The sequence below is a fragment of the Leptonychotes weddellii genome, chromosome 2, assembly GCF_054177405.1.
Source record: "Leptonychotes weddellii isolate Sample4059 chromosome 2, ASM5417740v2, whole genome shotgun sequence".
Classification (NCBI taxonomy): domain Eukaryota; kingdom Metazoa; phylum Chordata; class Mammalia; order Carnivora; family Phocidae; genus Leptonychotes; species Leptonychotes weddellii.
This window is the reverse complement of record NC_138370.1, coordinates 164128919-164152171: the sequence shown is the minus strand read 5'-3', so window position 1 is coordinate 164152171 and position 23253 is coordinate 164128919. Positions and strand designations below refer to the sequence as shown.

The window sequence follows — 23253 nt, the reverse complement described above, 5'->3', positions numbered from 1 at the left end:
ACATGTTCTCAGAAGTCTGACACATACAAACGTACACACATACATAAGTGACTGTTGAACTCAAGATATAGCTAACTGATTTGACCTTTTTTTTTTAAGTTTATTTATTTATTTCAGAAAGAGAGATTAAGCGCGAGTTGAGGGGAAGAGCACAGGGAGAGGGAGAAGCAGACTCCCCGCTGAGCAGAGAGCCCGATGTGGGACTCCATCCCAGGACCCTGAGATCATGACCTGAGCTGAAAGCAGACGCTTAACTGACTGAGCCACCCAGGCACCCCAACATTTTTTTTCTTTAATAGCCTCTTGCTTAGTTGTTAGTGTGGCATGAATAGAAATATGCCTGAGGGAAAATTAGTCTGGATCAGTGATGCACAATAAGACTTTCTGCAGTGATAAAAATGTTCTGTATCTGCGCGATCAAATACGGTAGTCACTGGCCATGTGTGGTTGCCGAAAGGTAGCTAATGCAACAGAGGGAGTGGATTTTTCATTTTATTTAATTTAAGTTTAACCTGAAAGAGTCAGGCGCAGCTACCAGCTCCCATGTTGGAGAGCGTGGTTGCTACAAAAGCTCAGAGGAAGAAATTGTATCAGAGGAGAGTGGCTGTGAAAAGTTTAGTGCAGGTGTATCTAAGCCAGTTATTGGGGCGGGATGTCAAGTCTGAGGATGGTGCCACGGAAGCAGAGCTGTGTTGCAGGAAAATGCTGGAACTGTGGTTTAGTTTAGTATTCATGAAGTTCTCAAGTCAACAGATTGCATATATTTCAAGCCATACCCTAAACTGGGTAGCAGATAACGTGGGTGTAGGGCAGGTGACAAGAAGTGTAGACATTCAGAACTCAACAAACAGAGTGTAATTGCATTTAGCAGACTAAGATTTACTCAGTTTTTCTATAACTTAATCTGCTTTTAGAGTGATAGCAGATGTTGAAACTCATAATGCCTTTTGCCAGCATTTCTTGGTAGTTGTCAAAATACCGTGAAGTTTCATTGTCTTATTAAGACTCTTCTAGTTGAAGATTTATGACAGTTCATACGGCATCTTTGCCACTACTATTACCAAGAATAATAATAATAGTAATAATAACTAACAACAGCTTATATCGAGGGTCTGCATTATGCTGAGGATTTTACATAGATCCTTATCTCTTGTAACTTTTATAGCATTCCCAAAATAAGTACCATTATTTCCCCATTTGGGAGATGCAAATATTATAATTTAGAGAGATTAAATAATTTGTTCAGAATCACTCAGCTCCTAAGACAAGGAGCCAGAATTTTTGACTCACTGACTCCAATTTTTACCACTAAAATTTACTTTATAATTTTCAATAAAAATATTCTCAAAACAAATCAATATAAGTAAGAGTGCCATTCTACTATTGAAACATACTTAGAAAATGAAAGTTTTGGACCACTTTAATATGCTTTGCTAAAAGTATTTATTGATAATAAGTGGATTGGTAAAAGGCAAAGTACTCTGATCTTCTAATTAAAATAATTCACTCGAAGAAATCTACTGGGTACTGAGTTTTTGAGCTATCAGGCCTTATGAGCTTAAAAGCAGTAAAATGACACTTCTTTAAATATTTTATAATTTGAGTTTTTAATATTTTAACTTTTCCCATAGTTATGCCAGTTTAATATGTTTTATTTTATTCATGAAAATCATGTAAGTACATGCTCCTAATATTAAGATTTGTAAATATGTAATTTCAAATTACAGCAGGAAGATGACTATCCTTTAATTGAAGATGTGCTTATATAGCTATATATAAATATAACTTAAATGTTTTCTCTGCTAAGAAGGGCTAGGCCATTATTTTGAGTAATATATTCAGTTAACAATTTTTATCCTACATTTTTCAGAGTACTTTCCTTATGGTATATTATCATAGTTTCAGGGCACAACAAATAAATAAATTGGATGAAATAGATTATCAGATAATATTTAATTAATACCGAGATTAGAACATTCTTGAGTGAGAAGCAAATGGTCGTGACTTCTCTTGATAACCCAGATTTCCAGTCTTCATCTTTTAAATATCAGGTGATGCTAGAATGATCAAGCGGTCTGTAGTAAAACAGAGATTTTTGCCTTCCCCGTGGAATGCAGAATATTGTTAATTTCTGATATTCTCTTTATTGCTCTTGGTTCAAAAAGATTTAGCTATACAGATAACTAAGTTGTTCACCTTTAATTTGATAGACATTTATTAAACACTTAAATGTGCCAAAGAATGAACAGTCTAGTGGAAATGAATGATATATTCCTTCTTTCATTCACCAAATGTTCTGTGAGTTCCTGTTACACACCAGGCATAGTTCCAAGGTATTAAGAATCTAGTGCATGTCATAAACAGGACATAGAAAGATGCTTGTCTTCATGGAGTTTATATTCTACTGATAAATACATTTAAATAGATGATTTCAAAACAATAAGGAGGTTTGGGAATAGAAATATGTATAAGATACTAATAATGTGGGTGCCTGAGTGGCTCAGTCGGTTAAGTGTCTGCCTTCGGCTCAGGTCATGATCGCAGGGTCCTGGGATCGAGCCCCCACATAGGGCTCCCTGCTCGGCGGGGAGTCTCCTTCTCCCTCTGCCTCTCCCCCACTTGTGCTCACTTTCTGTCTGTCTCTCTCTCTCAAAAATAAACAAATTAGATAATTAAAATTTTAAAAAAGATACTAAATACATATATCCAAATCAAATAATCATGGAATTGTAACTGATACCACCAGGTCCATTAGGGCTTCAGGAGAGTCTCATAGTGAGTCAAGAGGAGCCAAGAAGGGAACACAACGGAGGGGAAGAGCCCCAAATGGACAGATGTCTGGTAGCCATGAACTCAAACAAGCAGGAATATGATGCTCAACATACTTCATTATTTCATTTATAAAAGTTAGATAAAGGGTCAGAAAACCCGGGACCTTTTCATATCTCAAGATTATCAACATTTCACCACCACATGAATCTCTTCCACTAATATTATATGTTAAGATTCCTCTAGATTCTGGAATTCCTGGGGAAAATTCCACATCTCTCAGCAGTAACACGGTAATACTGTCACCTTTTTCAGCAGGATCAACATCTTCCTTTTGGAGAAGTTCTTGACAATCTTGAGGTCTTTGTTTTGTGTCTCAAAATTATTGGTTGATATTGTCTTTAGTCATTTAGGCAATTAAATAATATAGCCCAGGGGTGCCTGGGTGGCTTACTCAGTTAAGCATCTGACTCTTGATTTTGGCTCAGGTCATGATCTCGGGGACATGGGATTGAGCCCCGCGTCGGGCTCTACCCTCAGCAGGGGTCTGTTTGGGATTCTCTCCTCTCCCTCTGCCCCTTCTCTCTCTCTATTTCTCTCTCTCTCTCTCCAATAAATAAATCTTAAAAAGAATTACAAAATAATAAAAATATAGCCCAAACTAGAAGTAATGAAAAATTCACTAGATCAGTTTTGAAGTAGTATTTAGAACTTGGTCAAATCCTTTTTACATTTTCATATTTATTACCACCAGCATATAATTATAATTTTGAAATAAACTTAGCTTTTTGGGGATTATGAATTGCTCACTGGCCAAAGAAAATATTCAGGTTTGTACGTAGTTATTTACCAAAACCACCATCTTTAAAAAACAAATAAGGACTATTTTTCTTTTCTTTTCTTTTCTTTCTTTTACTAAGGACTATTTTTCATTATACTTTTGAAAACTTTAAACACTGGGAAAATTTTAACAGACATTAATATTAATAGGTGATGAGAACCAACAATTCATATTCTGTTCTTAAATCCTGTACACTCATATTCAATCTGGTATGATAAAATTCCATAAAATAATTATTGCCCTTTTCCATTCAGCTGACTCAAGAAGCTCATTTATTGGCCTGAGGTCACATGTGTATATAGCAAATAGCCAAGCCTAGTGATCCCAGAAGTGTAATATGCAACATTTGTGTTTTTGTTAAATCATTTATGTAACTCAAATTTATAAGATTTTAACCCCCTATCATCTGTTGACCATCCCCAACTCTACAGTGAAACTACAGGGATTCCAGCAATTTGCATCTTGCTAATTTCAATGGCTTCTTTTTAGTCCTCTTTGTTTTTCATCTTAGACATTGGTAGCGACTGCTCCTTCTTGTACATTCTCTTTGCTCTTTCTTCATTCCTTTGCTGACATCTTTTTCTTACGTTCTTTAATATTGACATATAGCGGGTTCTCTCCCTACCCCTATTAAGTTAATTGATTCCAATCCTACAGCTTCAAACGTCAGCCATGATTTTTCTAATGAACTACAGATTTAATATTTCCATGCAACTAGTGAATTCCTCCCCTGTGTAGGCTTGTAGAAACTTAAAACACATATTCCAAAACATGCCTTTTCATTTCCCACATCCTCTTGCAACTGCATTCTGTAGTTGATGTATACATGTCTCTAATACTGAACTGTAAGTTTTTCCAGAAACTTTGGCATTTCACTTACCTTTGAACTCCCAAAACTTAGCTGACTGCCTGGCACAAAGTAGATCCTCAATAAATATTTGATAACTGAATGACCTAATGACTGAATGTTGTTTAAAAATATGCATTTGATATTAGTGCTTAAGAAATGCAGTAATGTAATAGCAAGCAGAGCTTAGGGTTTAGGGGTTTTAAATAAAAACCTCCTTTTAGTTAATTATGCCCAACATCAAATACCCCCTATATTTTCCCTGAGCTGTCTTTGATGTACCTTTGACTTTATACAAGGGCAGTGCTAGAGGATTCTCTTATTTGACTTATGTTTCCAAGGGATGCCAGAAGGAAGGCAGACTCTGGGATATAGTTAGAAATTTGTGTCTGGAGCTTTTAGTAATAAATCAAAGTGATGCAATTCTCAGTGGGTGGTGATATTGGTGTCAGGTGTATAGCTAGTGATTTCAGACAAGTAAGCAAGTCTGCCTACAAGCTTTAATAGATTTGAGGTCCAGCAGTTTGTTAAAGATTAGAGTAACTGGCAAAGACAAATTGTTAACCAAACTTTTGGCTCATTTTCCCTTTGAATTATTAAGCTAAACACACTTCCAATCCATACAGCTGATGCAAGAGGGCTCTTTAAGACCAAGTCTTACATCAACCTAGTTATCCTAGACTGCCCTCCTTCATTTCAGTGACATTAGTAAACATCTGTATTCCTGAAGCTAGATTTTTTCTCCTCTGTGGCACACATCTTACAAGGGCTAATGGGTTGGCAACAATTTAAAATTTCTTGAGACTAGTTAACTTTGGGCAAGTGGAAAGATTGAAGATTGGTGAGGTTGTTTCAGCAAGCAAGCTGTAGTTTCTTGCCAAGCAGCAGTGTTAAGAACAAAAACTCTCCTTCATAATGTTGTAATGTTTCTGGTGGCTGTCCATGCCAAATTTACAAATCACAGTTGCAGTCCTTAAACCCATAAGATCATTAATTCTTGGTATTGTTATCCAATGGATAATTATCTCTCAGTGCTCCCAGCCATTCCCCCATGATTCTGATAATAATAGTCCCTGCAGTTTTCCCAAATTTCAGCATCTCCTGGCATGGACAGAAGGTACTCAGTGAAACCTAGAATGAATGAATGAATGAATGAATGAATGAATAGCAAGCTCTGGTTTGCCTTTGTCTATGCTAAAATTGGAGCAAACAAGCAGAGGAAGACTTCCTTTCCCCTTCTAAGTGAACCACTCATGTTCTCCTTAGCTACCTACCTTCTTTGGAAGTCTAGGGAAGACTGTCAGAACTTGCTGTGGCTTCTGTGCTTGCTCTCACTGTATTCTGTACTCAAAACTCATGAACATTTCCTTTAATGCTTAAAGCAACCCATTGAGATGGCTACCATTGCTCTAACTCCACACACTAACAAATCTAGATTACTAACTTAGTTTGATGGACCTCAGATTCTCTGTCCAAGATTACTTGCATTATGATAAAAGACTTGTCTAATTCCTATTCCTGAACATCTTTCATCTGGGAATAGTCAAGTGTGCAAAATTGTACCTGTGTTGTTTTTTTTTTTCCTAAAGACCTGTGCTCTTTTACCATTTTGTTATGACTTTAGCATCACTCTTTAGCTCTGATATCATCTCCTCGTTATAGAAATGGATTAAAGATGTCGTTCCCCTTGAATAAGAACTTTGCGGGAAAGGATCTCAGAGAAAGTGTCCTGGGTAGAAAATAAATCACAAATTGAAGGCAAAGAGAAAATAGAAGGTAGACTTAGAAGAGGAACAATATATTGGTAGGAAGATGAATGAGAGGAGAGAGCCAGATACAAGGGATATAATTCTGAGGGCTTAGAATATAGAAATGAGTAGATTTAGATAAACCAAGTGGATGTTAAAATCACATTATAGGAAGGATGTTTAGTTAGGTGGAATCATAATCGAAATAAGAAAATAAAATAAGTAATAAAAATAAAATAAATAAGAATTATATAATTTTTAAGGTATTTGGGGATATTAGAGACTATTTGGAATTGATAACTCACAAACATCTTTTGAATTACCCTTCATTCAACCTCAGGAACTAGAAATAAGAAATCATTTATGAAGCATTGACTTTAAAAGAAGGGTTTGTAAAAGAAAAAGTGAGTAGAAGGGTAGCTGTGGTAGTCAACTTTACAAACCTGAAGAAGTTAGAACTGAGTATTTTAGAATGACAATCCTAATTTTGATGCCACCAAAACAGTTTGCAGGTTTAAGAAATAGATCAAGAAAAGCCTGTGCATGTGGGAAAGGTTGTTATTTTGATTCCTTTAGATAAACTGACTATATATGAGGGAGCAATGATCTCATGTGGTTTACCCATAAGAAATTTCAGGTAATGAAAACAGTTGAGCAGGATTAATTATATAGGAAACCAAATTTGGTCCTGGAAAAAAGTGCAGAAGTTAGTGCTTATTGGTTAATATATTAGGTATAGTTCAGTGGATATTTATTAAATAAATTTTGGCTCTGTGCTAAACTGGATTACTTCAGTCTGGCGATTTTGTTATCGGCATACTCTATTACATTCTTCAAAATGTATTTAATTGGTTTTCTTGAAACAATCTCTGGCTTCTCATCTAAACAGTCAAACATAATTTTTGAAAAATGTCACATTCCAGAGAATAAACATAGAAACTGCCAACCCTGAACTCCTCTATTCAAATGGCAGTTTTACAAGGTTGAAAGCACAGAAATAGACCAAGAGACAATTTTCCTCAAGGTCTTGGGAAGTGGCCAGATGAGTGTTTACAGTCCTCGTATTTGCTATGCGAGCAAATGTTCTATTTTGCTTGTGTACATTCTTAGCTGTTTCCCCTTACGCCTTTTTTCCAAGTTAGATTCTTCACTCTTCTACCCGAGCTGAGGTACCCAGTACTTGCTTTTCTATTGCTGATTCCAAGCATGATAAGGTTAGCAGACACAAGGCTATTTATGGTGTGGTATTATCTTAATTTAACTTACTGCTTTAACTAACTGCCACTATTTATGTCTCCAATTGTGCTGAAATAGCTAAATTTACTTGATAAACACATTGGGGCAGGGGTGAGAAATTGCATGTCTCTGAGCATCACTTTGGTATTGATCCATTAGTTACTCTGGTCACCCAGAAAAAATGAAGGGGACACTGGCAAGGCCTCTCTAGTGACTGAGGTGTCACTAGAAGTAAACACCACCCCTCTCCATTAATGCAGTCATCCCCAGGACTGTCGTCCACTTCCAGATGGTTAAAAAAGAAACAGGAGGGGTGCCTGGGTTGCTCAGTCGTTAAGCGTCTGCGTTCGGCTCGGGTCATGATCCTAGGGTCCTGGGATCGAGGCCCGCATTGGCTCCCTGCTCCGTGGGGTGCCTGCTTCTCCCTCTCCCACTCCCCCTCCTTGTGTTCCCTCTCTCTCTCTGTCAAATAAATAAAATCTTTAAAAACAAAAAAAAAGAAACAGGAATCTCTTTGTAGAAAGATTTCAGGGGTTTTGTTAATAGAAAAACTGACCAACACAGAACAGTATCCTCTTTTGGATTTCACTCCATAACCATTAAATCAATGTGCACTGGTATTTTTCAGGGGTAAAGGAATACACAGATATGAAGAGTTCTTATGCCTACCATGATAATTCACATTTTCTTTCTGTTTCTGTGAGTACACCAGTAACTCACAAACATAAACTCTAATCTGTAGAAAAATCTGATGAACGATAGTTTATATGAGCAGAAATCCTACAACTGTGGGGTGGAGCTACCTTAGAAAGTTAGATCAGCGATAGTGGGAAGAGGGGCATGCTGAACAGTCAACTCAGATAGCTTTGCTGGAAGTTGCATGGGATGAACTATACAGCTGGGATTATCGCTGCTTGTTCCAGTGAGGATAAAGAACTACAGAAATATTGCTGATGACAGAAATATAATGAATATATTTATGTTATAAAATATGTGTATTTTATATATATTAATATGTCACCCTGATACTGTCCTCACTGGTTGCCAAGAGGCAGTCTAATTAGCTCTCAGAAATATGGCCATAAGTAGCCTCAGTGGAACATAATTTTATCAAAGACAGTACAGTTTCCACATTGTTAACCATTTATGGAATGAATATGTGCAACCAAAGGAAAATGGCTGCAAATGAATCTGCCTTTAATCTAAACCTTTCATGGGTCAGGAGATTTTTAAAGTGTGTATCCCAAGAGGTGAGATTACACGTGAAGATTATTTCGACAGTATTTTCTTCTTGGAGGGGAAGAAACAGAAATCTCACCCACTACAGGCCTGTGCTAATGTGTTAACATACTGAACCAAAAGGCTATGAGGGAGAATATAATGGAAATTACCTTTTTGGTTTATTTCCAGGTGCATAAAAGTGGCACTGTTTTCTATCTCCTGTATGAAAGTAACACTACTGGACTAATGATAGCCGGGCAGGTGCATACTACTGTATTTTTAATTGCACTGACTGTTTCTATTTATGCATTAAACTTGCCCACACATCCCCCAACCCCCCCCCACACACACACACGTGCACACACACAAAGTCCTCTTTGGGATCAAAGGTATGCATTTCCATGACAGCTGGCTGAAGTTAAGATGGTGACAATGGCCATGGAATGCATCCACACAGGCTAGTTGGCCATGGGGGGATTGACCCTGGGACACTGGCATCACTAACATCAGATCCTAACTACTTAAGTTCACAGCCCATAGTCCCATTCTGACATTGGGCACTCTCACCATGCCTCTCAATGAGATGGTCTCCTGTTGCATTCTTGAACATTATACGATGATGCTGATATCTGTTCTGTTCATGGAATAGATACACATATAGATAGGTGACCAATACTTTTTATACAAAATCTACTGTTACATTAAGGCATTTAAATAATTTAAGTGAACGAAGAGTACAAAGCATCAATTTCTTATACGTTTTAATTAATTTTCAGGTCCCGTGGATGTCAGTATTCTAGCTAAATGTAATCCGTGCTTATCAAACCCGTGTAAAAATGATGGCACCTGTAACAATGATCCAGTTGACTTTTATCGCTGTACCTGTCCCTATGGTTTCAAGGTCAGTATAACCTTGAGGGAGCCCTGATCTGAAAACATAGCTTTCTTTGGTGGGTCCTCATTATTCTGTTGTGTTTTCTCTCTGTACTGAGATCTCCTCTATTTACACTTGACTTGACTTGGCCGTTCCTTCTCTAGGGGCAGGACTGTGATGTCCCGATTCATGCATGCATCAGTAACCCATGTCAACATGGAGGAACTTGCCACTTAAAGGAAGGAGAAAAAGATGGATTCTGGTAGGTCATTAGTCTATAATATTCTGTCTGAAGCATTAGGGCAAGAATAACTAAGTATACATTCGTGTTCCTTTTCAAATCAAAAGGTGTTATTCTTAAAAGAAGCCAGAAATTTATTCATAAGGACAATATGTATTAGTCCTTCTCAGAGATACTGTAATATGAAAAACAAGACATTACAGTATTCTCAGCTCAGGATGCTATAAAATCAAGAAGTTTTTAAAACATACGTGCGTGCATTATGATTCATACACTCAGATTAGGTCAAGACAAAGTAGTAGCTCTGTTATGCTAATTAATAGCCAATAGTCTCCTCTTCAAGTCATATATTCATCTGTTGCTTTGTGTATTGCTTTAACAGACAGTTTGTAATGATAAGATGTAGGTCCCACTGAAACAGAAAATTCATGATTTATTCCCAGGCCACAAAATGAGTAGACAAACATGCTGTGAACATTTTTAATCTGGAGTTATTTAATCATATGGTACAGTTACTTCAGATGTACTTCATGAATTATGAAACAGAGTTCTTATAACGACGGTGATAATTTCACATAAGAATATTAATCTACTACAAAGCTTGTTGGAAATACCACTTTTTATAATAAGTATTCGTTTCTGCATTGTTATGAAATGGTCTCTTTTTCAGTAAGACTCCTCAAAGATTATTCTGATACCTATCAAGGTCAAGTGTACAATGTGTTATTGTCATGGAAAAATTGTATCTGTTGAGACTTAACGAGAACATTTACATTTTATAATGACAAGGAAGATGTAATTTTATTTTCATATTTCTTTTTTGTTTTGAGACATGGAAGACAGTATAGTTAGGGTAGGAGGTATTGTAGTTTTTAAAGTCAGAACCAGTTCCTCTTTATTTATGAGCAGAGAAGCATGAATCATTTTATTAGAGCACAAGTTGAGATTAAGATACCTAGAGCTGTAAGCTTTGCTTGTGTTTTAGACCTGCCAATACATTGGATTTATTGACTTACAAGACCATGGAGCCATTTGCCCTCTTGCAGCTAGCATAAATTTTCTTTTTCAAATTGTTTCTGATTTAGGGGATACTACCTTAAATTCGTGCTTACTACATGTTATTTAAAAGCATTTTTTTTAAAGATTTTATTTATTTATTTGAGAGAGAGAGAGTGAGAGAGCATAAGAGGGGGGAGCGGGAGAGGGAGAAGCAGACTCCCCGCTGAGCAGGGAGCCCAATGCGGGACTCGATCCTGGGACTCCAGGACCATGACCCGAGCCGAAGGCAGTCGCTCAACCAACTGAGCCACCCAGGCGCCCCCGTCATTTAAAAACATTTTAAAGTTCAGTTTCTTACAGTTAAAACCTCTGTAGTTGATGAGTGTGTTTAGCTTTTTTCAATTTTTGGACCATATGGCTTTAAAATGCAACATGAACATGGGGTGTTTTTTTTTTTTTGCCTTTTCTCCCCCTGGTGTTCAGGTGTATTTGTGCTGATGGATTTGAAGGAGAAAATTGTGAAGTCAATGTTGACGACTGTGAAGATAATGACTGTGAAAATAACTCTACATGTGTGGATGGAATTAATAACTACACGTGCCTTTGTCCACCTGAGTACACAGGTAGGAAGAGTAGGAAATTCTGTGCCATCAATAGTCTATCTGTTCAAAAGCATCACTGGCAATGTGTTGTATATGTGTAGTAAGCCACTGTATTATTCAATAACTGGTAGGTGTTTTGAAAATTAGATGTAATGTGAATAACAGAGTTAAGAGGGTTTCAGCCAACCAAATGAAAGACCAAGCAGGCATCTACATAAAGTCATGCTATCCAGCTGAAAAAGAAGTTATCATTCTGAAGCTTTTCATCGCAGGGTTGCATAACATTTTTCATGCAAAGAATTTGTCCTGTGCAAACCAACCCACCAATACACAGGTGAAAAGAGGGGCATATTTTTCACATAGTGGAAACATAACTAAGCATTTGAGATTACTTGTGTCCATATGTGTTTCTTCACTAGTGAGTGTTTTCCTCTAATAACTCATGTCCTTCAAAATAAAATGTAATCGGGAGGATACTAAGCACTTTGGATAATCATATAATTATCACCTTTTTTTCTGACATTTTGTATCTGGGGGTAACAAATTTCCTAAGTCTTTCTGAGCTGGTAAACTTCCCTGCACAAACCAATTTGCTGTAAAGGCCATGTCAAGTCTAGACCTACCTGTTATGTCAGAATATCTGTTTTGATTGATTTTGGGGGCTATGAATAAGAAGCAGAATAGTTACAATCTTGTTTCTGTAATAAACCACTTCATCTTACAGTTGATAGAGAAAAGGAGAATGTTACACATTTTATTTGTAAGAAAAGGTGGGGAAGTAGATTCTGTCACTCTATTCAAAATTACCATTTTCATTTTCATGGGTATTTTTCCTTAACCATATATTTCCTTACAATTTTAATACATAGTTAAGAATATCAGAGGGTAAAATAACTATGTAGATGACTGAGGTTAACATCTCTAAACATGAAAAGATGAGAGCACATCTGTATGATTCACTTTCCCAGGGATTTGTCAGAATAGCATTGAAATTTAATCTTTTATGGAGTACTCAAACTTTGCATTTTAATAAGTACTTTTCTTAGTAGGAAAATGCTAGGTAAAATAAAAGTGTTCTGTTTTGACATCCCAGATCTGTTTGAGTGCCTTCAAACCTGTCTTTTCCATGATATGTTTTTTTTTTTTTTTACACCAGTGAAGCATATAATGTAATATATTGAGTTTCTAGGAGAAATGTGAACATGTTGTATCATAATTGTTCTATTACATATATGCAGCCCTTAGGCCCCTTAGTGGCTAGTTTGAATTCCTTGATATTGTGCATTAATAAAGGATAGCAAGTATATTCAATAGGTACCCATCCTAAAACTGTTGGGAAGTGTAAGTGCTACATAGCTTTCACATTCACACTAATATTACTTGCGTCATACCTCAGACATTTGCCACTGGCCTGAACGCACAGATCCTGGAGCCCTTGGAGCTACCCTGAGAATTACTGGCCGAGCTAAGTTAGACTTGTACAAGGAACCCAATGTTTGCACTAAAATCTGTTACCTAGTACCTTCTTAGGATGGAATAATTCTGTTTTCCGATCATTGTCCTAATCATTATTGAAAGGGCTTAATTCACTTAATTTTGGAAGCCTTTTTAAACCTACACCCACACTGACCTGGACAAATTGGACCCAAGCATTTCAAGCACGCTTGGGTTAGCCAATGAGCTCCTGAGCACAGAAACCAAGAATTTATGTATATCTCCTGATGAAACCCTAGGCTTGAAAGCACTGTGTATTTAGTTCTTACACACCTTTTTTATGATAATTTACATCAGGTGGCAGACTCTTCTCGGTTGATTTGGAGGGGTGCACCTGCTTTGGCTTTAGATTTGCTAGATGTTATTCCTAATCCATTTCTTTTGGGTCTTACCTTCTCTCCCTTCATTTTCCAAGCTTCCTTCTAATACCTGCTCCTCTTGAACACATTTTCTCCATCCCAAGTGATTCAGTTCAATGCCCCTCCCTCTGAGAAGTATCATGAAGCCTCATTTCCCTCTGTCAGATCTTTGAAACATATCAAAAAACCCTGAGGCTTGGCAAAAACACTTTTTAACCAAAATATGACATCTATAAAAGCCATCATGCAGGGATCTGCCATGACTATCTGTCCAGAGTCATTTGGCTCTCAACAAGAACTGAGGCTGACATGTTTTTAGTCATAGCTATTGCAAATACCGGTTTGCCTTAATTTGGGCAAAGGAGAAACAAAAACATTGAACTCAGTAGCAAGCTCACAGCGTACAATACATGAAGATATTACCACTGTAACTGGGCTTGGTCTTGTGGGCAACAAAGAACTTGACAATTTGGCATCAGAGCAGATATCTATACGATGCACATTTGTAACCCATCCATTAGCTGTAGTATTTTTGTTCATATGTGAAATGAGCTCATTTACAAAATATCAAGCAACCATCTGCAGATTTTGAAATCAGTGGCGCATAAGTGGCCTTTAATTATAGGAAAGCATAAATTGGACTCTAGAGTTTCATATCATGCTTCATCCAAGTCTGTAGTGAGGGAGGAATTTTTTTTTTTTATAATGTGGCTGTATTGTTTTAGATTTAAGATTGGAATCTGATTAATGAGTAGGAGACCTGGGAAAAGAAACCCCTGCTGTGCTCAGGGAATATAATCATGTTGTCATTGCTTAAAAATCACTCAAGTCATAAGTTGCTTTTCTGTTTGGAGATGTTTTACTCTATACTGCCAAAGGCAAACAATGAGAAAGGGAACTGTTTAGCAGGAACAAATAAAACTTCATGGGAAAAGGTTGTAAATTATTATGGTGAAAGGTTTTATATTTGGCACCCATGTCAAGAGTCAGAAATGGACATAATGTTAACAGAGAAAATTCAGAGATCTGAAAGCAGTCCGACAGAGAACTCATGATGTGATGGGCAGACTATAAAACAGAGCTAAAAATACTCAAAACAAAATGAACCACCATTGGGAAATTAAATTTATTTAAACCCTTGTGACCAAAACATCACAGTAAAAAGTTATTGATTTATTAAAGGAGAAAACTCGCTATTCTTTCCTGCTGCAGGGATTGACAGCATAAATTTTAACGGTCAATATTGTTTTTTATTATCTAATCCTTGCTATGCCTTCCCCATCCGAGCTATCGAAATTATTCTTTTCTACCTAACCCAACCCATTACCTGTCCTTCTGGTTGTATAATATGACCGTTGGTTGCTAGTATTTTTCAGATAAAATTAATTTTTGGAAAGTTTAATTCACTGTGATTTTAAATTAACCTTACTGTGTTAAGGATTCAGGAAGTAGGACTCTGGAATTATTACACAAATAATTTAAAAATTCACTCTAGGGTTTTAATTTTAGCTTGCAAGATTATTTTTGTTTTTGTTTTTAATCATTAGTATATCCTTCCTAAAAACAGCACATATCTTGGAGCTATATTTTCAAGGAATCCCTCAAATTAAGCTCAAAACCTATAAAAGTGAAAATTGTAAATATGGCATCCCTGCAATGTTGACAAACTTGACACCTACTCCGAAGCTCTGGTATGAACTTTAGGTGTTGAATCGAAAAATATGTTTTTGCAAGTTTCGCAAGAGTCAGAACCCTGGATCAACTCTGTCATGATGATGTTTCCTAACACTGTTCTCATGGGACCATATACAAAGATGACAGAAAATTGATCACAGGATAAACCACGGTAGTATTAATGGGGTTATATAAATTCAGTGAATGAAAGCTTCCATACAAATTGGGCATGTAAAGACTTAGAATGTATTTGGTCAAAAATACCCAGACCATTTTAGTTTTTCCATTTTGTACCATTAGTCCTTTGTTTTCCAAATCTCCAACGCCCACACACAAACCATGAAGTGCACATCTTAAAAAGTAGAGCTGCTGGTGGGTAAATGAACTGGTTTAGACACAGACCTCTGGCTCCCTGTGATGGCGTTTACCTTTTGCCTCATTTACTCCATGTTTGTGCGTCTGGCCCGGCTGTAGGTAAGAAATCTAAGGCTTGCTTCAGTTTGCTCTCACCCTTGGCTTCTCTGTTGTTACTGCTGCGCATTGGCTTCATGTGCTCCGTTGTTGTACTGCAATGTAAAAAGTCTTTTGTCTCTTCTGTCTTTGTCGCTGCCAGCTGATAATCTGAATGAGGTGGAAAAAGGTTAGTTGCCTTTTAAGTCTATTATGATTTTCATTTTAGTTTCCCTCTTTCTTTTAAAGCTACATAGATTTCATTGCGTGTACATGGTAAAAGGAATGTTGGCAAAATCTGAAATCAATATGTCAAGTCAGGCATTTGGATCCTTGACATATGGATAGCTATGCCAAACACTATAAAAAGGGCATCTGAAGTGCACTTTATCAATTTCTAGAAATCTATGAAAGAAATTCTCTGAGTGGGAAGAAGGGGTGGCTAAAAAGAAGGACTAATACTTTATACTTCCTACTTGTTTGTATGCTTTAAAGATATCACAAACAGGAATTATTTTTACAATGAAAAACATAGGTCACTCAGTATAGTTTTAGATAGAAAAATTTTTAAATAGTGGGAATTTTCCTATAACTCTAAACTAACATCTTTAGTAATTTGAAACATGGAAAATATTGGAAGATGTATATATTTATTAAAACATTTTATAAAATAAGTAATGACGAAGCCAAAGAGGTTGATTTTTAGAATCACATTGTCAAAACATCATTGGATAGCATGAGTATTAGGCAGTATTTTCAAATCATAAAAAGAACCATATCTAATCATTGACATCAACATGGTCCATAGAGCTCCCCAAAAACATCAGGGCCCAGGAAAGGAGGTCCTAGAGTAATTACAGTGATAGGCATTTCTGGGGAATTATCATGAAACCTTTGTGAAATTCCATCTTAAAGATTCAGAATTATTACTAATAACATTGGATTTTTGCTTATTCAGCTGACCAGACATCTCCATATGTCACGTGCAGGCACGGCATCCTAAGTGAAGCACAACATGTGCTTGTCTTAACATTTCCGGTTGTATGCGAAGCATTTGCAGTAGGATGATAGGGCTAACATGGAATGCATTGTATAGCAGCTCTCTTTGTCTCTGCATACTACCAATTTCATTATTTTTTCTGTTGCATTATTCAGGTGATATGCTGTGTTTTGTCACTTACTATGTACAGAGTTAAGTTGAAAAACATGAAAAAAAAATGGCTGTGTATTTTAGAATCTTAAAATATAGCCTGTACAGTTCTCAGAGGATTAATGAATCCAATACTATTCTTGGGCAAATGTCCTCTTTTCTTTTTACAAGTAAAGCAATTGGTAGTCTGGGACAGGAATGTTTAAGGTTTGATTCTATCTCAGAAACACAATAGCAATTGTTCTGTTATAGGATTATGTCCTTAAATAGTTATATATACTCTCAGGAACAAGTTTGGCAGTGTGATAGTGTTTTAAATCACCATGTGGTTTCATATGTTGACTAAATTTCATGCTTATGTTTATAAAAGATGCCTTCTATTTCCAAGACTCTGCTGCTGACAGAATTTGTTTGAAAAGCAGTCAAATATTCTCTATTTTTTAATCCAAAACTTAACTAGAAATTAAATTTCAACTTCTTTATAGCAGAGAGTAGCTTTCTTAAATAAAAAGAAACTCCATAATTAACATATTGTTAATTTAAAAGAACGCTGTAGATGTGAACAATAAGGATATAAGCAATAACTTGTATAAAATGAGAAAACATTAACCCAAGGATACATACCTTTTAAGTAAGGATCCAAATGCAAACCAATGTCTAGCTGACCCCAAGGCATACACTGTGATTTGGCGGGGGTACCTTCCACTGGCATCAGTCCCTTCTTATCTGCTGCTATCTTCCAGTTGGAATGTTTTCACATCCTACAGTGGCTTTGCCTAATCGTTTATGGTAAACGAGCTCTTCTGCTGTCTCTTCAGCTTGCTGTATATAATTGTCTTTTATGTGCATTTGAAAAGAGTAAAGCTATAGCCACAAAATTTGGGTGCAGGCAAACAATCTATTTTATCTACACATGAAAAAAAAAAGTGCCTAATCAATGCATGCACAGTTAGTTAATTATTTCCCCCGATGATTAGACTACCTTCCATCATGTAGGGCAGGTGGGGTACTGATGAATTTGTGTAATTAATGGGAAAAGCTCAGATTTCTTATCCTGGCACTAATATTATCAACTCTGGAATCTCTTGCAGTCTTTGCAATCTTTCCCCCCCCAACCCCAGGAAACAGGGATAATGACATCTGTCCCACTTCACATAGGTGTTTGAGAATAACATGGAAGGATGTATGGGAAAACATCTTACAATGTTAAATTTCTATACTTCAGAAATACCATTTGCTGCCATTCTAATGGCATAAGAACACTTAAGGGAATTTTGATGGAGAAAATCCTACCTAAAGTAAATTATATGTGTGAAGGAAATTTCTCTCCCAGTATTTTTCAGTATATCTTTCTCTAAATTATTATTTTGTAATTCCATTTTCCATGCACATTTCAAATAGAAAGACTTTAGAAATGTCTTTGGTTCTCTTTACCCCCTCACTCGACTTTGAAGTATAAGAAAATATTAAATGCTGAAGAACTCTTGGATTTCACTGTTGTTGTTTTTTTTTTTTTAGGCTTTATGTATATTTTTAAATTGTTACAATCTCTAACAGTGACTCTTTTTTATTTTTTTTTTAAAGATTTTTTTTTATTTATTTATTTGAGAGAGCGAGAATGAGAGAGAGTACATGAGAGGGGGGAGGGTCAGAGGGAGAAGCGGGCTCCTCGCCGAGCAGGGAGCCCGATGTGGGACTCGATCCCGGGACTCCAGGATCATGACCTGAGCCGAAGGCAGTTGCTTAACCGACTGAGCCACCCAGGCGCCCTAACAGTGACTCTTTCTGCTATTAATTCTGCCTCAAAATGTATAATACTTTATGTCAAAGTCAATATAGCTACAATCATGCTTGCAGTCTGTTTTAACTAGAGAGAAAATTCTGGGAGCCTAACAAGATAATATGGTTTGCCTTCATCTTCCTACCTTTCAAAGCCTTCTTAAATTTGAATCTCAGAAAACACTTTAAAGATCCTATTTGCTCTTTAGTTAGTAGGCAGGGCCCACTGAGCCCAAAACAACAGTTTAGCTTACCCAAGCCTTATTCAATCTAATTTGGATTTATTTATTTTGAAAACAGAGTTAGGGCGCCTGGGTGGCTCAGATGGTTAAGTGACTGCCTTCGGCTCAGGTCATGATCCTGGAGCCCCGGAATCGAGTCCCGCATCGGGCTCCCTGCTCAGCAGGGAGTCTGCTTCTCCCTCTGGCCCTCCCCCTCTCATGTGCTCTCTCTCTCTCAAATAAATAAATAAAATCTTTAAAAAAAAAAAGAAAACAGTTAAACATTTCTACAGTTTCAGTAGATGTTGGAATTGGCTACATTATTTAGCCCTGATGTTCCAATGAGGAAGTGCTAAGAAATATGTCCTTTTTTGTTTAGTTTGGGGAGAGGTAAGGTTTTCATTTTAAAAATTCAAAAGATATTTATTGAGAAAATACCTTACGCAGGACACTGTGCTAAGCATCAAACATGATTTTGTTAAATGCATAAAACATTAACCTGTCTCCAGGCAAACTGTTTGGCTTTGTTTCTTCACTTCGAGTTCAGTTTGGGTCAGTTATTTCACGAGTACAAAGCCATCCTCTCTCATATCCAAGAAGGTTAGCAGCATAATATAGTTACTTTACTATATGATAAGTAAAACAGTCTTTTCTGAATGAAAGCTAATCAAACTTTGTAGCAAACAAAGCATTATGGAGCAACCCATTTCATCCTATTTAGGACAAAAGTGAGAACATAAAATGATTTTCCTTGTTGGAAACATCGTATTATCCGCATTTATAGAATATTTTCTTGAGCCTTCCTGTTTTGAATTATGATTAACTTTTTCTCATGAGATTACTCTGTGGCAGTGTACCCTTCCGCACGTGGCCCATTTTGCACACCTCTTACATCCAGAGGACATTTATCAGTGTCTATTGGATCTTCAAGAACTCACGGCCCCTCAAGATCATTTCCTTATATAGAAATATAACCAGTGGAATTAATTAAGTTTAGAGAAGTGGGGAGGATCTGGGTAGTTTATTGATCATATTTTGGAGGTCAGTGAACTTTCTAATTGATAGGATGAATTTCAGTTTAGTGAACACAAATAAGAAAGCATCATATTATTAAAAAGGATCCTCAGAAAGAGTTGGCTCTTTAAAAAGGAAGGAAGGAAGGAAGCAAGGAAGGAAGGAAGGAGAAAGAAAGAAAAAGAGAAATAAAAAGAAAGAAAGGGAGGGAGGAAGGGAGGAAGGAAGGAAGGAAGAACAACACACTCTTAGTGATGAATAAAGTCAATTATTACCATCATCACTGATAAGGATACCGAATATTCAGATTGGAGATAAGGCATCTGTTCGTGTTAATGTGCTCTGGTGCCTGGGATTATCACCTTGAGCAGAAGATGTAACAAACAGGGCTGGACTGGTTCAGCAAAAGAGGAGAAAATAGAAATGCACTTCTTTCAGGTGTAGTTCAGTTAACAGTTCCTGAGATGACTCCCATCATCCCATCCTGCCCTCTACTCAGTTCATCCATGTCCTTGCTACACTGAAAGATCTGTGGGAGGAAAGAGAATGTTTTTCTTTATACAAATAAAGAACAAATGGGAAATGCACAGTTTTTTTACAGGAATTGGTTGGAATTTTAAAAATGTTGGTCATGAGAAACATTCAGGTCCATTTATCTTACCTTTTCAACCATGCCACTTGAGTGCCGACACAGAGACTTCTACCATTCCTGAATTCACGCTCCCCATTTCCAATCGGAACGGTCATTTTTTGGTAGATGGGATTACAGGGATATCAAAGAGTCAACAGGCTGTGCATGCATCTAGTCCAGCTTGCAAGGGCGCCCCTCAGGCTGAGGTCTCAGAACACAGATCTGCTGCTGGGTTTCCTTATTCTCTGTTCTTCCTTACATTGTTCTTTATACCACCCGGGTCTCTTCATTAATGTTTTTAAAGTTTTTTTTCCTGTGAAAAGCAATCAAGTAAGTGCTGTCTTTCACATTATTCAGCAGCCATCGAGTTTCTAGTTTGTGCCAGGCAATTTGCTAGTCGATGGAATGGGAAGGAGGAGGTGTAAAAATATCAATCAAGGCATCCTTTGCCCTCAAGTAGTGTACCTATCAGAAATTAAATCTCATTTATTTCGTCCATTAGATTACTGTTTTTGATACCTTCCCTTGCTGTGCCAATTCAAATAAGGTAAAATTAGTACCATTTATTCAGGATTTTCTTGAGCCAAGCAAGAAATCTAAATGCAGATATTTGAAGAATGATGCATTTGACCCTCCAAAACTCTGTGTCCTGGGGATGCAACCAGATTTCCTCCCCTGTTACAAGTATATTTGAAAATGTCATAACAGATTAAGTTTAACACTAGAATTCTGGTTCAGTTATTCAGATTGCTGTCATAAGTTCCCTTTCTATTATTACTAATATTAATGTTGTATTTAAAAGAAAACAATTTTGGTTAAGAATTTATAAATAGGAACAAGAACAGCCTGCAGTGTCAGCCCCAGAACCCTCCCCTCCCCCTTCATACATCATGAGTCACAGAATGGACTCTGAGCCCTTTTTTGGGGGGGGGGCATTCAGAGAAAAAGGAAATCTGGTTACGTTAGCAAGAACTAACAATGTCTAAGTGTTCCATCAATGCTGTGTACCCATATCTAACATTGCTTTTGTTGTAGAAATCCTCAACCTGAATTTATAACTCTTAACTTTTGGACAAATTAAAATATGATACTTATTAAATCAAGTGTACTTTTTCCTATTGCTTTATCAGTATAAAACAAATGAATATTTTAAACAGAGTGATTTGAAGTTGAAAAATTTCAGAAATCCTAATCCAGGGACCAAATAACCAACCTCTTTTCTGCTCAGCAGGCTTTGAGGACTGAATAAGCCCAGGTGAGACATGCTGTTGCTCAAATTTCTTGGCAGATAGAAATCAACTAATTGTCCATCTGCTAACTCTTCATAAATATCTTCTTCCTGAAAGCATAGTTTACCTTGAATCCCTTTAGGGGTAATAATGGATTTGGGGACTGTGTTGTAGAGTTTTTAATAACAAATAAAAATAATAAGTCATTCAGCCAGTTTCTAAGCCAGGATGCTGTCCATAATTTAGTCACTAAATGAAACCCAAAGAATACTGGAAAATTAGGCATCTTTTTTTCTTCTCATTTTTCCAGATTGTAACTTCTCCAGAGTAAGGACTTCATCACGCATCATCATTCATGTCCTTTAATCATTGGCTGGGACTATCTCAAAATATTTCTCCCCAACATTTTATTATGAAAATTATTAAACTAAAACAGCTTTGTATTTTGATCAAATAAGAAATTCTCACTCCAGAGTACATGTGAATTACTCCTGTTATTAGTGGTTGATTTCCTTAATAAAACATATTATTATTTTTAAATTAATAATAATGTAGATAGTTGGTAGTTATTAACTGTAGCTCTCTGCAAGTTCAAGCCAATCTCCGTATTCATTGTAAAGTTGATGAAATAAGACATTGGACTCACTTTTCTCCCTCTCTACAAGACACAGTTGCTTGTGATTCTCTTGGCCTTTGTCACTTTTAATACCCTAAGGGGAGGAGAATCTTCATTACAGTCCGGGTCCATCTGTCCTGCAAACCCTAACTGTTAACATCAGTTCCCCTTGTAGAGAGACTGAAAGGTTTGGTCCAGGTCCACCCAGACTCAGTGCTTTGCAGATAGACTTCCAGCCCCCACAGCAAATGTAGAGCCCACCTATTCAGCTGTGCTCTGCTGGACCTTGACTCTAGCAGTGCAGAGGTGATGGTCATGGGTTGCTTCCTATCCTTGTGCACCACTTATTCTAAACTCTATTAGAGAATCTCAGAGACCTAAAAGAAAATTTTAAGCCAAGGAGAGGACAGCCACATGAAATGAAATAAGAAATGAGACATAAGAGCCAAAAAGAAAGAAAAGAAACAATGGTATAAATTGAAAGTTTTGTTCCCCACTATAATCCTCTAATAATTTAGCATTTACCACCTGTGTTTGTTTTCTAGTGCTATTATAACAAAGTACCACAAATGGGTGGCTAAAACAACAGTAATTTAGGGAGGTAAGAAGTCTGAAATCAAGGTGTCAGCAAGATTTGTTCCTTTTGAGGGTCCTGAGGGAAGGATCCCTTGTGGACTTCTCTCCTTGGCCTGTGGATAGCCATCTTCTCCCTGTGTCTCTTCAGTCTTTTCTCTGTGCCATATTTCCCCTTCTTATAAGAACATCAGCCATAATGGATAAGGGCCCACCCTGTAACTTCATTTTAATTTGATTACCCCTACAAAGACGCCATCTCCAAATAAGGTCACATTCTGAGCTGCTGGAAGACTCCAACATATCTTTTTTTAGGGGACAGAGAGAAGGAACACAAGTCAACCCATAATACCACATCAGTATATTTTAAACTTTTGATTTTGCCCCAGAAAACCTGGTCATTTCAGTATTTTCTATGTCACTGAAAGGTACTTCCTACTATACATACCAGAAACCTAGAAGTCTGAGACCGCTCCTTCTCTCGCCCCTGCTCTCATCCAACCCATCACAAATTCCCACAAATTTTGTTTCCTAAACATCTCTCCAGGCCATTCATCTCATCTACCATCACCAGAGTGCAAGCTGAGTCATCTGTCATGTCCATTTTTATCTACCCTTCTGTAGTCCATCCTTCAATGGAGCCAGAATGTGCTTTTCAAATGAGATTATACCATTATCTTTTCAA

General features: G+C 37.0%; 1 protein-coding gene across 3 annotated transcripts in view; it reads left to right on the top strand.

Annotated features, from left to right (window-relative positions):
- Positions 1–23253, top strand: part of SLIT2 (slit guidance ligand 2) — a 353995-nt gene that overhangs the window by 300969 nt on the left and 29773 nt on the right. For all 3 annotated transcript variants that reach the window (XM_081812557.1, XM_081812556.1, XM_081812558.1), the window contains 3 exons: positions 9439–9563; positions 9701–9798; positions 11260–11399. In XM_081812557.1, coding sequence (XP_081668683.1) covers positions 9439–9563; positions 9701–9798; positions 11260–11399 — 363 coding nt within the window. The remainder of the gene's footprint in view (positions 1–9438; positions 9564–9700; positions 9799–11259; positions 11400–23253) is intronic.